General features: G+C 45.5%; 1 protein-coding gene across 1 annotated transcript; it reads right to left on the bottom strand.

Annotated features, from left to right (window-relative positions):
* Nucleotides 1-3,961: 3,961 nt before the first annotated feature.
* arxa (aristaless related homeobox a) lies at nucleotides 3,962-13,832 on the bottom strand. The gene is made up of 5 exons (XM_023796456.2): nucleotides 13,396-13,832; nucleotides 12,010-12,556; nucleotides 10,018-10,063; nucleotides 7,899-8,194; nucleotides 3,962-5,381 (listed from the first exon to the last, which is right to left on the bottom strand). Exons 1-5 carry the CDS (start codon nucleotides 13,751-13,753, stop codon nucleotides 5,123-5,125), a joined length of 1,506 nt encoding a protein of 501 aa, XP_023652224.1. The 5' UTR covers nucleotides 13,754-13,832; the 3' UTR covers nucleotides 3,962-5,122.
* Between the last annotated feature and the right edge of the window lie 543 nt (nucleotides 13,833-14,375).

The raw sequence follows: 14,375 nt of genomic DNA, 5'->3' as shown, positions 1-14,375 counted from the left end.
AGGCCCCCCACCCGCTCCTCACATCTCTTCCTGCTCACCAGCTTTGGCTGCATGCCCACTTGGTGGACAGCCCAGGGTTCGAGAGGCAGCACCCTCTTTCCCAGGTACCTCCTCCCATCCAGAGCTTGCCTATGAGTCCCTGACTTCCCACGCAGTCAGCAGCTTTCTGGCCAGCCTCAGTTATCGCTGCCGCTCATCATTTGATGTCCTTCTCCACACTTGAAAGAGTAGGACTTTTGGGATGGTGGCTGAACAGCCAGTTCTTCTGTAGTTGAAACAATCGAGATGAACCTGCTTCCGGGGTCTTACTGTTAATGGTCATAGCCATTTAGAGTCATGAAATGCCAAAAAATGGTGACTAAAGCAGTGTGTACGGAGCACAATCATGCTATTTGTACAGCTTGATGCTTACAAAAGCTCTTCCAGTAATGTACCAGTGGTGAATCTTTTACCACTGCGCCCCCTTGTGTTCGGGAGAGAGAAGTGCCTTTCAGAAATGCCTGGTGGGACCCTGACGCTCAGTCTTCACCGTTGATTAGTCCTGCGTCCCCCAACCTTGCCGCGAGATACTGACACGTGTAGCTCTAGCGTTCACTCGCCGTCATTACGCCCTATTTTATTCCCTAACGGCAGATGCACAGTTTCTTAATTTTAAACGTGCTTTCTAAGTTGTATTTTTCAGCTAAAAGCGCCTGTTTTAAATTTTGATCCTAAGATATTTGAAATTACAGCTTAAATTTCCTCTTAGTAATAACAAATCGACGCGCCCGCCGGCCCATCTCCACTGCCTTTATATGATTAGTTGAGGACTCGCTTTGTGCCATTTTCCTTCGCGGAAATTCTTATTTCCATAAATACTTGCCTTTAAATCACTTTATATTGCGCGGCTAATGGCTGGTATTCTGAGTGGCGGCACACTTAAGAATAAGACTTGATGCGGCTTAGATTGTGTCTGCGATGGGGGTTGGGGGTGTATATATTCCCAGTTATTTATATATTTATGAAAGAGAAAAATCACGTCGGCTGTGCGGTGGGTAAAACGCTTAACTGGTGCTATTCACACCATTCGGTTTTTATTGCAATCGGCCCCGTTAAGTGACGGCCCCGCGTCTCCGATCCCTTTGCACCGGGCGGGGGGCTGTTTTCGAACCGCGGCGCTCAATAGCAATGGGCTTTGCATTAATTGAAGCACTAAGCTAATAAGTAGGATTGGTCTTGTTATGCTAAGCTTTATTGCCTTTCTCTCTAATCAGCATGGTGGCGTTGAGCAAAGCCGCGGACACGGCGCTCTTTCATGAGAGAATTAGTGTCCTATTCTTTGCCCATTATTCATATCATAGTGGAATATGTAAGTACCCGGGGGTGTGAATGCGCGGGGGAGCCATTGCAAAGTGTCCCCCTTGTTTCTCTGAATGGACAGCTATGAGATGATAAACCGCTTAATGCACTGAACTAATTGGATGAGAGCAAAAGAGCCGGGAATTAAGGCAAGCCGAAGAAGAGTAGAGAGCGCTAGCGACCGGTCATTCAGCTTTTCAGCGCGCATTCCCCTCGGCGGCTCCAAAGGCAGGCGAGGGGGAACCTCAAAGCGGCTTACGGAAGGGCCGCGCCCCGGTGGGATCGTTAAAGAGCCATTTGGGACGGCGTGCTAACGGGTGACGGGCGAGGTCTTTAATCAGCCCAACAAAAACGGCTGTCCGGCTTCAATTCACTGCTTTATACGGCGCCTTAAAACAAATAAAACAACTCTTGCATTTTATTCAGGCTCACTTAAACTGGCGTTTCCGCCGTGTTATATATCTTAATATGTAAAATATATTCTTAGTGTATGATAAGTAACAGTAATTTGTTTTTGGGGCGTCGTCGTTGTTCCTTACTTAGAAAGCATGTCCCGGTTTTTTCTTCGGGATTACGTTTTTCGTTAGGTTTTTTCCCTTCCGCAAAGAGCACGAAGCCGAGCTGGCAATTGGGGCGACGGTTTTATTTTTTAAGCGCCAATTTTAGACGAAAAACGAGGTTTTTAGAAGAAGCTTGGGCGCGGAGCGCGGGTCAGCCAACCTCCGAACTGTAGCGAACATTCCAAGAAATTAGGAACAAATTGGGTTGCTATTCATTAATAATACTCACAATAAGATTAAGCCGTTCTGGAAAATCTCATAAAAATCCCCCTAAACACGCTTCACTGGTCTTTCTAGAAGGAGGGGGAGAGAAAAACCTTGTTATTCACGGCTCCCAGGGCTCGCAAGGAGAAAATTGGTTTCTTTGCTTAATGCTCCTTTGAAAAGACACTCTGAGTTTGTCATGCGTGACATGTCAATGTTTAATATGGACCTGATGGAGGTCAGGAGGTCCTCGGAGCGCGATATTTCTGGAGAATATTAAGAGTAGAATTAAACCTGATCCAGATGGAGAAAGCGGAGCTCCCGCCCTCTCCGTCGCCTCATCCTCCTTTATTTCCCCTCCCTCAGATCCCACTTGTTTGCAAGCCTAGAATGAGACGGGATTAGCGAGTGTAAAACAAGAAAAGTGAAAGCTTTTCACCGGAGCAAGCGATAAAGAAGAAAATTAATCCGAGGGGTAATTTCACGCGATTTGGTTCAGCACCATGGACGGGTCAAATGGGGGAAAAATGACTTCAGTGAAAGCGGCGCATTGATTGCGGTAATGGCACTGCCTCTGCGGCGAGATCCAGCGGGGAGGATTTGAGAATTAAAGCGCCAACTCAAAAGAAAGGGATTCTGATAAACTAGTTGTTACTTCATTAATGAGAAAAGACCCGCTTCGACTGAGTTGGCATCACAGATGTTAAAACCAATTTGGCGCCTTAAAAGTTTTTTAAAGCGTGTTTTGTTAACAGGCCGACATAATGAGCATTATGATTTAAATCCCAAATCCCCAGCTTTTGTCTGCCTTCAAACGTTGAGTTTGTTTCTTAAATATGGTCCATTAATGAAACACGTTTAGCCCGGTGCCTGTTGCGGCGCTGTGGGTTCAGACACCGTTATTTTCTCTTTATGAATTTGTTTTTTATTGACCGGTGTGTAATTTTACTTTACTTTTGGCGTATTAGCGGTATTGAATTGGTACCGTCAGCATCAGTTAAATTTATTATCCCCATTAAGGTTTTCTAAAATGGTCAGCATCTATATTTGATGATAAAATAGTCTCTAACTTAACCATTACTACTTCGCGTGTTTTCTCTGTGCGGGGAGCTGCAGACCCCGATCTAGCAGCAGCAAACTGGCACCTAATCGAACCCATCGGTACAATCCGAACACACAGAGCTTCGCCTGAATAGTGAAGCGCGGACTCTGAATTTATTTTTCTTTAAAATGGCTACAGGCAAACTAAACAATATCATTAATTAGCTGCTCCCATGTCGGTAAAACGTTTTTGGTGGTTTATTTGAGTTACTGGCTAATAGTTAAAACTGAAATGTTATGATATCCGTAGATGTTTTCCCGGTAAGCGCTCTTCTCCGATTTCAGCGTACATGTGTAAACCAAAGCCCAATATCTTACGAAGCCGTATCAATATTTGCTGTTTCAATATTTGACGGTAAATTGGCTCTTTATCACGGCGAGGCTCTCTTCCTTAAGCCAGACGTGAAATAAAGGCATTGTTTCTCCGTCAGAGTTTGTTGCCATGCAGGGATAGTAAAAATATATACTGGTCTCCATAAGTAAGAAGCCCAATTATAGATGAGAGACGGGGTTTCATTATTTTACTAAATTCGGCACACGCACAGAAGTGTTAGGTACTCTCTCTCTCTCTCTCTCTCTCTCACACACACACACACCTACCTGTCAACTACCAAATTAAAGGAACCTACATAAATATAAGTACGAGATAATTGTAGGGTAAAACCATGTGCATTCGTAAGAAATCATGCGAAATGACTGAGTTAAAATTCTTTCTATATTTAATAATTTTCCTGTTTTTTGTAAGAAAAAAGTCATAATGGAGTTGTCATATTTTTATTTTATCCCATTGATTCGTTAAATTCTTTTATTCTAAATAAATTCTAAATAATCATTTTTTTCTGTTTACAAGAAAAACTGACTCCAGTCTTTCTACGACTCTACTGCCCTTTATTACCTAAAATTTCTTTCCTAAAAGAAGGAAGAGAAATTGCCTGAAAAGGAAACGCACACGGGGATGTACCGTGCCTATTCCGTATGATAAATTATATGAAGGGACGTAGTCAAACAACCATTTTTCAGTGCACGCTTTATGTACAGTGCAGACGAACTAAGGTGGTGCTTCTCCTCTGCGGTTTGGTTTTATTTCTGCATCGGGGCCCCGTCCGGATGGAAGAGTACAGACGCGCTACAGAAGAAACGACATCTGCCGTCCGCAGCCTCCTCCAGCTTGCACGTTAAATAGAGGATGGACATAAATAAAATGCTAGAACCTAATATCTCATGAACACAGGAAAATCCTACAGAGCAACATTCAGACAAAACTACATCAAGTGCAACGTCTTCAAACGTTTTTCAAATATACAGGATTCTTTTTCTCTCACTCGCGTGTCTTTTTTTCTAAATCCAAATAATTGTTTCGAGTGATGCGTAGAATTCCTCATAGTTGGCAGAGATCATGTGTCCTGGTAGAGGGCATTTCCCTTTGGCATGCTGCCCTCAGTGCCCGCCCATCCCCCATACACCCAGGCTTCACCGCACCTGCAGTGCCCCCAGGGGTCTGGCTGGTGGGGGGGGGTGTTAAGGGCCCAGATGCCACAGGAAGTGGAAGCAAGGGTGACAGGAAGCTTTGGCTGCTGGACACCTGAGCTTGGCAGTCCACACTGACAGTGGGTGGGGCAAAGACCAGAATCAAGACCCACATTCAGGATGGGGTGGAGGAGTTCAAAATGAAGACCTGCAGCCATACATTGGAGGGGGGGTGAAGAGAGCCCAGGATCTCAAAAAAAAAAAGGATCAACTCACAGGGTTAAAGGTCAGAGGTCATCATTCTTCTGCAGTATCAGACCCATGCAGGTTAATGGGTACATGGTGACACTGGGAGGGGGGGGTCATATGGGGGCAGGTCTCCGGAATTTTCCAGATTCCAGTCCTCCTAAAATTTGGTCGTGCTCATGTTGTGGGGCCTGGAGGTGGGCGTCTCAGCACACCTCCTTGCCGGCACCCCCGGGCGGCAGGATGCTGAGCTGCGTTAGCTGTGCCGAGTGCTCCTTGGCCTTCAGCCTGAGTGCTGCGATGCTGGAAGCACGCCGGTCTGCTGCCGCTGATGACGATGAAGAGGAGGAGGAGGAAGGGTCTGGCAGCGCCGCTGCCTGTCCAGGGCCCTCCGTTGGCGGGGCGGGGTTCCGCAGGAGCGCGGCTGCTGTGGACGCACTGGTCAGGGGGCCCATGGAGAAGAGCCTGCAGGGAAGAGAGAGCGGGTGTCAGCACATGGCACCTAAGTGGGCAGTGCTTAAAGCCCAGGGAGTTGTTGGGTCAAGTCCCAGGAAGATATATCTACCTGGAAAAGAAGGTAAAATCTGTGCACATGGAATTTCTGTTGTCCTCCATTGTGCCACCTTCTGGAATTTTCTCTCATGCCATTATAGTGGCATGTGGACCGGCTAGCTATTGCAGGTAACATCATTTTACTGAATATTAGAGATTAAATCCGATTTCTCCAAAGTTTCCTTTACTTTCCTATCATGTTAAAAAAATTCAAAATTATTTTTTAGTTCTAAAATTTTAAAAACACAAAGTCTTTTATCGATACAATGTCCAGATCATACTTTCACACTCTGCAAATGTTTCATTAGGTACCCCTGCATAGAAGCAGGAAGGATCCCCTTTGTCTACAGAACCTCTTCAAGGGCTGACAGGTTCTGCATTCAGAGAATCCTTTCTGCACACCATTGCTGTCCTGAGCTGTTATTTTTACACTTGTGACCTTGCTGTTAGTGCTAACGAGCCAGTCCATTCTCTTCTGACCTCTCTCATGAACAAGGCGCTTTCACACACAAAAATAACATTGACTGGATGTTTTTCTGTTAATCCCACCATCCTCTGTAAACCCTAAACACTGTAATGCATGGAATCCCGGGTGGCTGGCTGTTTCTGAGATGCTGAAACCAAAGAGACTTAAAGCTCAGCCTCTCAGTGAATGAACCTCCTGACCCTGTCTGTGTGTGCGTGTGTGTGTGCGTGCCTGATAGGCTGCTGTATGCGTGCAGCTACAGAAATACATTGCATACAGCTACATTGCATTAATGAGCAGGTCTACCTCATATACTGGCCACTAAGTGTGTATATATATATTATTATTCTTTAAACATGAATATCATACATGCACACAAAACAAATGGTAATTAGTAGTGAGCCACATGGTCACCAGGCTGATATCTCACCAGAAATATTAAACTATGGCTCAGTGCTGGTATCCATCCAAGTGTGTCTGCTTCCAGATTGTCCCTCTCTAAATTCATTAGCGTGGTACTTTGATAAGACCAAATTAACACCTCCTCAGGCAGCTTGTGCCATGGCATCCAGTGCTGGATGAACTGTTGCCATCCCCCACAAGCAAAATAAATAAATAACTTCAGCAGAAATAATACATGCCTTCCCACAGCTAATGACACCCCCTTCCCTCCAGCCTCACTATGTCGGAGTGGGGTGAGCTGCCAGAGCACAGACTCTTCCTCACCAAGCTGTGAAGTAGCCTGAAGGAGGAACTTCCTGTCCTTACAGTGTAGAGAAACAACAAGTCCTGCTGGCGGGGGGGCAGTGCTGTCAACATCAAAGCTAACTGTGCTACCTTGGAATGTGTGGGAGGAACCACATATGAGGTGGAGGCCATGGAGATACGGAGAGGAGGACTTCACGGGGATGAGGAACCGGTCTATCCCATCGGGGGAGGCCATGGAGATACAGAGAGGAGTACTTCATGGGGAGGAGGACATGGTCCATCCCATCCGGGGAGTCCATGGAGATATAGGGAGAAGGACATGGTCCATCCCATCGGGGGAGGCCATGGAGATACGGAGAGGAGGACTTCACGGGGAGGAGGACATGGTCCATCTCATTGGGGGAGGCCATGGAGATACGGAGAGGAGGACTTCATGGGGATGAGGACACGTTCCATCCCATCGGGAGGAGGCCATGGAGATACGGAGAGGAATCTAGTATGTGGGACATGTGACCAACAGTGAAATGGCAAGTGGCCACGATGCCAATGCTCCGCTAGTGGCAGGGATATGGACACCATGGCGATCAATACTGAGTTAAAGCCTTGGTGACCTGGCGTGATGGTGGACAAAACCTGAAGAGGATTCCTGCTTACTGCGGTCGCTTGGGGGGGACACAGATCGATCTGGAAGGCAGTGTCTGATGCTTGCTATGTTAGCATCCGCTTCTGTTACATAGACTGGAAAGCGGGGTGTGCACACATGCTGTGCTGTGAGGGGCAGGGACTACAGCACTGCTTGGGTAGGAAAGACCACAGTACACCATGCCAGACTCTGCAAACTGTGCTCAGTATACAGGGTCTTTGATGTGATGTGAAAGGGTGAGGAATTTAGCCTGAATAGTGGGTGTGGTTAAACTGAGGTCATATGAGAATAGTGGGTGTGGTTAAATTAGGGTCATATCTGAATAGTGAGTGTGGTTAAACTGGCATCATATTTGAATAATGGGTGTGGTTAAGGTGAGGCTGTATTTGGAATAGTGACCTTAAAATGAGGTCATACCTGACTGATGTGTGTAATTAAGGCAGGATTATACATGGATAGTGGATATGGTTAAGGCAGGTCATATCTGAATAGTGGGTGTGGTTAAAGCAGGTTTACGATTGAGTATGGATGTGGTTAAAGCGGTCATATCTGATTAGTGGGTGTGGTTAGGGCGGGTCAAATAATAGTGGGTGTGGTTAAGGTGGGGTCATACCTGCCAAAGGTGGGGCTGATGAAGGCAGGGTGTCTGAACATTGCTGCCCCAAGGAAGGTGCCCAAGCCCAGTGGGGGTGCTGAGCTGGCTGGTGGGGGAGGCAGGCCTGGAAAGGCAGCAGTCCAGGCAGACTCAAGGGCAGGGTGGTGGTGGGGGGGAAAGGGGCTGCCCTCAAGGTAGTGGCTCAGTGGGTGGGCGGCCGCCAGCGGGCCGGAGAACGGCAGCCCTGAGGGGTGTGTTTGGACTCCCGCCTTCTCCCGCTTCCTCCACTTGGCCCGGCGGTTCTGGAACCAGACCTGCAGATTGACAGAGGAGGTATTACACATGGGCTGGCTTCAGTGGACTGGGAGTTTAGGGAAGCATCTCAAGCCCATGCATCTGTGTCTGGCCAGCTGCCGTTCCGAAGATGGATGCAGGTGATGGGGAGCAGACGCCTCTCGAGGCTTGAGGTGATCGTGTGCAGAACTTAACCCCATAGCAACTGCTGTGGGACAGGCCCGGTACCCCAGACAGGCACGGTGCTGCTGTAGGACGGGCCTGGCACCCCGGATGGGCACGGTGCTGCTGTGGGACGGGCCCGGCACCCCGGATGGGCAAGGTGTTGCTATGGGACGGGCCCGGCACCCCGGATGGGCAAGGTGCTGCTGTGGGACGGGCCTGGCACCCCGGATGGGCACGGTGCTACATGTTTTCAGGACTGCTAGGCAGCAACTCGGCAGCAGGGGCAGGAAGCCGTCTATCCACTTAACACCCGGCTTCCACACGCTAACAAGGTGACAAACAGCCGCAGAGTCGGCAGTAATTGCCCGTATGCGAAGCCTTCAGCTCACCGCTACGCTAAGTTTGCTAATTAAAATCTGGTTTAGACAGCCTGACAGCTGGGAGGGGAGGCTGTAATTAAGAAGCATGGTAACAAAAGAGGGGGCCAGAGCCACTCGCCAGCCGCTAATAATAATTAATGCTCTTTAAATGAAATTCTCAGAAAAAAAAATAAGCGGCTGCGGGAGTTATTTAACTTTCCCGTGACTTTCCCCCTGGGCCTGGACTGCCACGGCGATCTGTACCATGGAGAAAATGTCAACAGTAAAGAAAATGTGGGGTGTGTGTGCGTTGGGGGGGGGGCGCGGGGGGGGGGTGTCATTTGTAGTACCCCCCGCCTATGCAGAAGCTGTTGGGTCGTTGTGCGCTACGAGGCCCGTGAGGAATTTATGGGGCTTTATCACCTGTTGATGGTGTCTGCTAAGTGATTCGATCGGGTGCGACTAGAGCAGACATCTGTTTTATGTGGCTGTAACAGCCCGCCAGACTTGGCCGTGTTTGCTCTGTCTCTTTGGTTATGAGACATGGGCCTGGAAATGCAAGCCATGCTCAGAGAGGGGATGATGAGATGGGGGGCTCATGAACACCTTTAATAGCATGTCACTCGCTCAAAGTGCGAGGCATCGGATCAATGCGGAGCTTTTGCAATCAGAAAATGGGAAATCAAATACCATTACCCCCCCCACACACACACACACACACACACACATTCGCATATCGAAATGGGGAAGACAATTCAAATAGCACTTCGCCCCAGAAAGCTTCGTGTTTGTTCTTGCGCTAAGTGCGCTTTTATGAATGACAAGCGGGCGCATATTACTGCTGAAATGCCTGCCGACAACCGGAAACCGACGGCAACCGGAAGCCACTGATAACCGGAAGCCGTCGGTAAAGGGAGCTGGTCGTGCCGCCTTTAAAACCACTTAACAAGGTAACAATTAAAGCCTTTGTTGAAACTGACGTTTCGATTGAAATATAGAAGCTTTTACAAAACCGTTTGTTGGTTAAATGATGTGTTGTCTATAATCTGTGTATTTCTGAAAAAAATATGCAATTGGATGCTAACTACAATATATCGGCTAATCAAATTTAATATAAAATAAGTAACGATAAAATTGCTCTAAGGGATGACAACCGTTATGGAAGTAGGCTACATATATACAACATAGATGTTTTTGCTGTATTTTCTATGCTACTATTATTAAACATAAAAATAATTATATGAATGTGTATACACGTACGGTGTCGGTATATTTCAATATGTAAGCCTGTACTTAAAATATAAAATTGCGTTACTTACTTGAACTCGGGCCTCAGTCAAGTCTAATCGCATTGCCAGCTCCTCTCTGAAATGAAGAGAAGTGTTGTTTAAAATCTGGTGGTTGCACCTGAATTGGAGAGTACCTGCCCAGGAAGCAAGGGTGTAGGTTTGGTTTCGACATTGGTAGGAACCGAATCGCCCCCCAGAACACACACGGCACATGTCCCTACAGTCCAAACCCAAATCTACGCCCATGCCGGTAAACAACATCTGTTCGTGTGATTCTATCGTCTCGATGCAAAAAATCAATAATTTTCCCGAAATGTATAATTCGAAAAAAATTATCAATGATTTTACAGATTTTTTGTTCTAAACCACTCTATAATAGTCTAACGGCCAGCCGACACAGAGCCCATTTGTTGTATATTTATAAATAAGTAACGATAATTCAGTTGCTTTGCTTTCTAAATTTAAAATATCCATAACTTTACTACTGTAATTAAAACATATATTCGATTACGGTAAGAAAGCTATGATATATATATAGGCCTATAGAGCAATATGAATGGCAATTTATTATGAGATTATTTTATGCATGTAGACTTAATGTCGAAACTCCTTATAGCGCTATGAAATAAATTATATGATGAGTGATTTTAAATTTATTGAAGATTTTAAATTTAACATTGCCAAATTGCCGTGATGCACTAAATTACATCGAGATTTAACATTTAGAATTAATCTTAAAATTTACCAAATTGTTCATTAAAATAATTACAATTTCGAAAAAGTGGAAAACGATACAAGTGTTCACATTAATTGAAGCGACGTTGTTCAAGAAAATTCCGTACGTATATATTGCGATTCTTTATTTATAAATTGTCGTTTGTTTTTTTCTATAAAGAAAATGGTCATGTAACTAAAACTAACAATTTGAAAGACTAAGCATAAACACGTTTAGATTTCGCGGTGTATGAGGAAAAAATGTGATCCATGCACGTGTGTGTGCGCGCGTTTGTGTGCGTGCGTGTGTCTGAAGAGGGGTGACTATGTCACAATAAAGGCGCAAAATGTATCAACTCCCTTTCTTTTGTATGTGAATGACCGACAAAAAAAACATTAATTGCAGGCGTTCAATTGAAGCAGGTGTACAGATTCCCCGCGGGCTCGCTAATCGCGCCCGCTTCAGCTTTTGGCGAATACCTCCATTTCCGTATACACGGCAAACACGAGCAGTTTCTTTTCAATTGGACTCGACACAATATTTGTTCGAGTCATAACAACACAGTACACACTACGGCGAGAAATTAGGACAAACACCACATTTAGTAAACATCTGCGACCGCCGTGCTACGCAGTAAATCATCCATACAAATCTGTACTGTGACAATCTGTAGAAGAGAGGCTAAATGTGGAAAATTTAAAGTCGAAATATTTAATATTAAATATATTCGTTAGATTGCGGTGTGTTGTACATTTGGTTTTCAGGGACTAAAGAGTCAAAAAAAAATTATGACTCCAGAGTAATATTTGTATTTAAAATAATTTTGAACTGAGGTGATTATTTTTAAAAACACTCTTATTTTACGGACGCGCTATAAAACCGGTATTGGTGATTGTAGTTAAATTGCATGATTAAATTAATCAATAAGGATCTTCGCTTAATAAAACACTTAATAAAAACATTTATATAACATGCAATATTAGGGGTTAATTGTGTCTACTGAGTTCGATTCGAATAGGTCAGTTTCTTTTAAATCAGAATGACGCAAATTTACCACAGATGGATACAGATGATGTGGACTGGAAAAAAACAACTTACTGTATTAGAAATGTTATCAATTTCATTTAAGACAGTACTTAAATAGACCGTTCCATAAACATTAGTAAATAATAGACATTATGCCCCTGGTATTTCAATAAATAGACCAGTGTTTTAATAATAAGACTTGTGGCGCTTTGTGAGCCTTCTATCACTGAAAGTTGCGCTATTCCTTGCTCCAGCGGGCTACAGAGCTGCCCACACCGTACCTGGTGAACACGTCAGGGTAGTGCGTCTTCTGGAAGGCCCTCTCCAGCTCCTCCAGCTGGTAACTGGTGAAGGTAGTCCTGTATCTCCGCTGCTTGCGCTTGAGCATGCCCTCCTCCGAGTCACTGCCCGCGGACAGGCACACGCTGTCCTCTCCGTCTTTAACATCCCCATCGTTGTGAAGGCCCTCTGCCTCCTTGGGGGAGAGGTCCGACTCCCCGCACGGCTCCTCTTTCACCTCCTCCTCGAACTTCAGCGTGCCCATCTCCACAAGCTCCTCGGCGGCGCGCTCTGGGCTGGCGTCACGCACCTTCTGGCTGAAACTCGCGTTTTCTCTGTAGGACTTGCTGCGGCTGATACTGACCTGCGGCGCCTGGATAATTTTGAGGTTCTCACAGGTCTGGTCAAGTAACCGCTCGCGCTCTCCCTGCTCCCCATGCTCGTGAAATACTCTCACGGGGTCCAAGTACTTTCCTTGGCCGTAGAGTCTGCGAAGCTTCGGCGGCAGGTGGATCTCGGAGTCGAAGGACAGGCTGTCTGTAGGGGAGGCTGATACGAGCGACAGGGAGCGATACGGTGGTGAACAAGAAACCTTTGAAAGAGCCCATTCATAGTATAAAGCAGTCCCGTGTTTACGTATTTTATAGAAACTGTAGTATTTTAACGACATTTATATCAGCGTTTAAGAAATAACTTGTCAAGTATCGAAGGCATATACATTTAATTTTTTCACACTGTTAACTTCTGAAATCAACGTTAATTAACACAGAGAAAGAATTTAGAACCATACGTAATGTGGACAATACAACATCTTAAAAAACACATCTTTCTTCACATTGCATGCCGCATGGATTAATTTAGAAACATAAAGATTTTGGAATAATTTTATCAAAAACCAGCAACTCCATTTTATTAATATTAATAATATCCCAGCATTTAGGCCTATTCTGCAAGAAAATGTCAACATCCATACACAAATTTGCATGTATTTACGTAGTGTGATTTAAACGTGATTTTAATGTAATGTTTCGATTAAATTTAATCATATGTTTGAACTGTATGACTTCTATAAACGATTGTAAAGTTTAGGTGTTCAACATTTCGATTACTGTGAAATGACACTCACACATACCAAAGTCATTCGTTTGTATTCGATACGTGGAAGGTAACTTCATAATCCCAGTGTACCATTATAACGGTGAGAAATGCGATGTGTTCATCGAAAGACGCGCGTTACCGATCCTGTCAGCAGTGATTGCACCCTGCACCGATAACTTTCGGTGTGTTCTACGCCGTTACGCTTTTCCACGCTTGTCGGTCGCTAGTGGATCCATTTTTCCGAGGCTACAGGCGTTGTCACCGGATCGTGTCGCCGAAAGTCGCCTTACCTTCGGTCACCCTCTCGTTCTCCGATCTGCCAGCCAGAGTTGGTAAACTTTGTGCTCCGATCAATTTCATTTTGCAGGGGCTCCTCCGGCCCAGGATACTGTCTATGCAGTAGGACGAGAGCAAAGTTGGCGATTTACTTTTACAGTCGGATTTGTCCGCAGTGTCCTCCTCGTACTGACTGGTCATTTTGGTATGCTTTCGCGGATGGACTTTTTGTTCCAGGGAGTGTGTGAGCGTGTGCGTTTCTCTCGATGTTTCAACCCCCCTTCCTGCCGTCTCGCACCCGGACACTAATGACATGTGCTCTGCGCCGCAATAGCTACGCTCGATTCTGTAGCATTGACGTGCATGGGCCATCTGATTGGCTCCCGGGGAAAAAGAGGATCTTTATCTTTTCTTTGCCATTAAAGTGCAACTAAGGGAGCAAATCAAATCTCGAGATGGAATATCGACCCATAGGACCGAACTCCCCAGACTGAACTACAATCTTTACTACGCGCTGGTATTTTACTTTGGAAGATGATAGCGGCAGTTGCAGATTTGTTTGTGGGTGTCATTAACTAAGAGTTTGTTCTTGCTGTTGTTCTAGACAACAGCAAGAATTGTCGACATCCTTTGCAGGAACAGCTCTCCGATGTAATCTACAATTATCCTCCTCTTTTATAGACTGCCATTGCACAAATGGAAAACTGATATTTAGAAAGAATGTAATAACCTGAGGGAGACTCGGGAGATTTCATCATTTGGGTAATGTTGGCAAAATTAATTCACGTACAAAGAACACGCCGTTATGTTAAACGTCTGGAAATAGTGAGGCGCGGACCTAAATTTGTTTCGGGGGACAGATACGCGAAATGCTGTAGCCAAACTCCAAGCTCCCGGCCGCACTTTGAGCGCGTCTCCATCTAAAAACTCCCGTTCCTCAGTTTTTATGCGTGTGAGACGAATACTAACTTCTGAGCAACATGATGTGAGAAAG

This window comes from Paramormyrops kingsleyae, chromosome 4, assembly GCF_048594095.1.
Source record: "Paramormyrops kingsleyae isolate MSU_618 chromosome 4, PKINGS_0.4, whole genome shotgun sequence".
NCBI classification, from domain to species: Eukaryota; Metazoa; Chordata; class Actinopteri; order Osteoglossiformes; family Mormyridae; genus Paramormyrops; species Paramormyrops kingsleyae.
Note: the sequence above shows the minus strand (reverse complement) of the source record. Positions and strands in the feature narration are given on the sequence as shown.

Bases quoted from the DNA above. Each gene is read 5' to 3' on its own strand.
- arxa (XM_023796456.2), bottom strand. From the start codon at position 13,753: ATGGCCCATGCACGTCAATGCTACAGAATCGAGCGTAGCTATTGCGGC. The intron at 8,195-10,017 runs GTAAGTAACGCA...GTCAATCTGCAG, and splicing joins TGACTGAGGCCCGAGTTCAA to GTCTGGTTCCAGAACCGCCG. The intron at 5,382-7,898 runs GTATGACCCCAC...TCTTCCCTGCAG, and splicing joins ATCAGCCCCACCTTTGGCAG to GCTCTTCTCCATGGGCCCCC.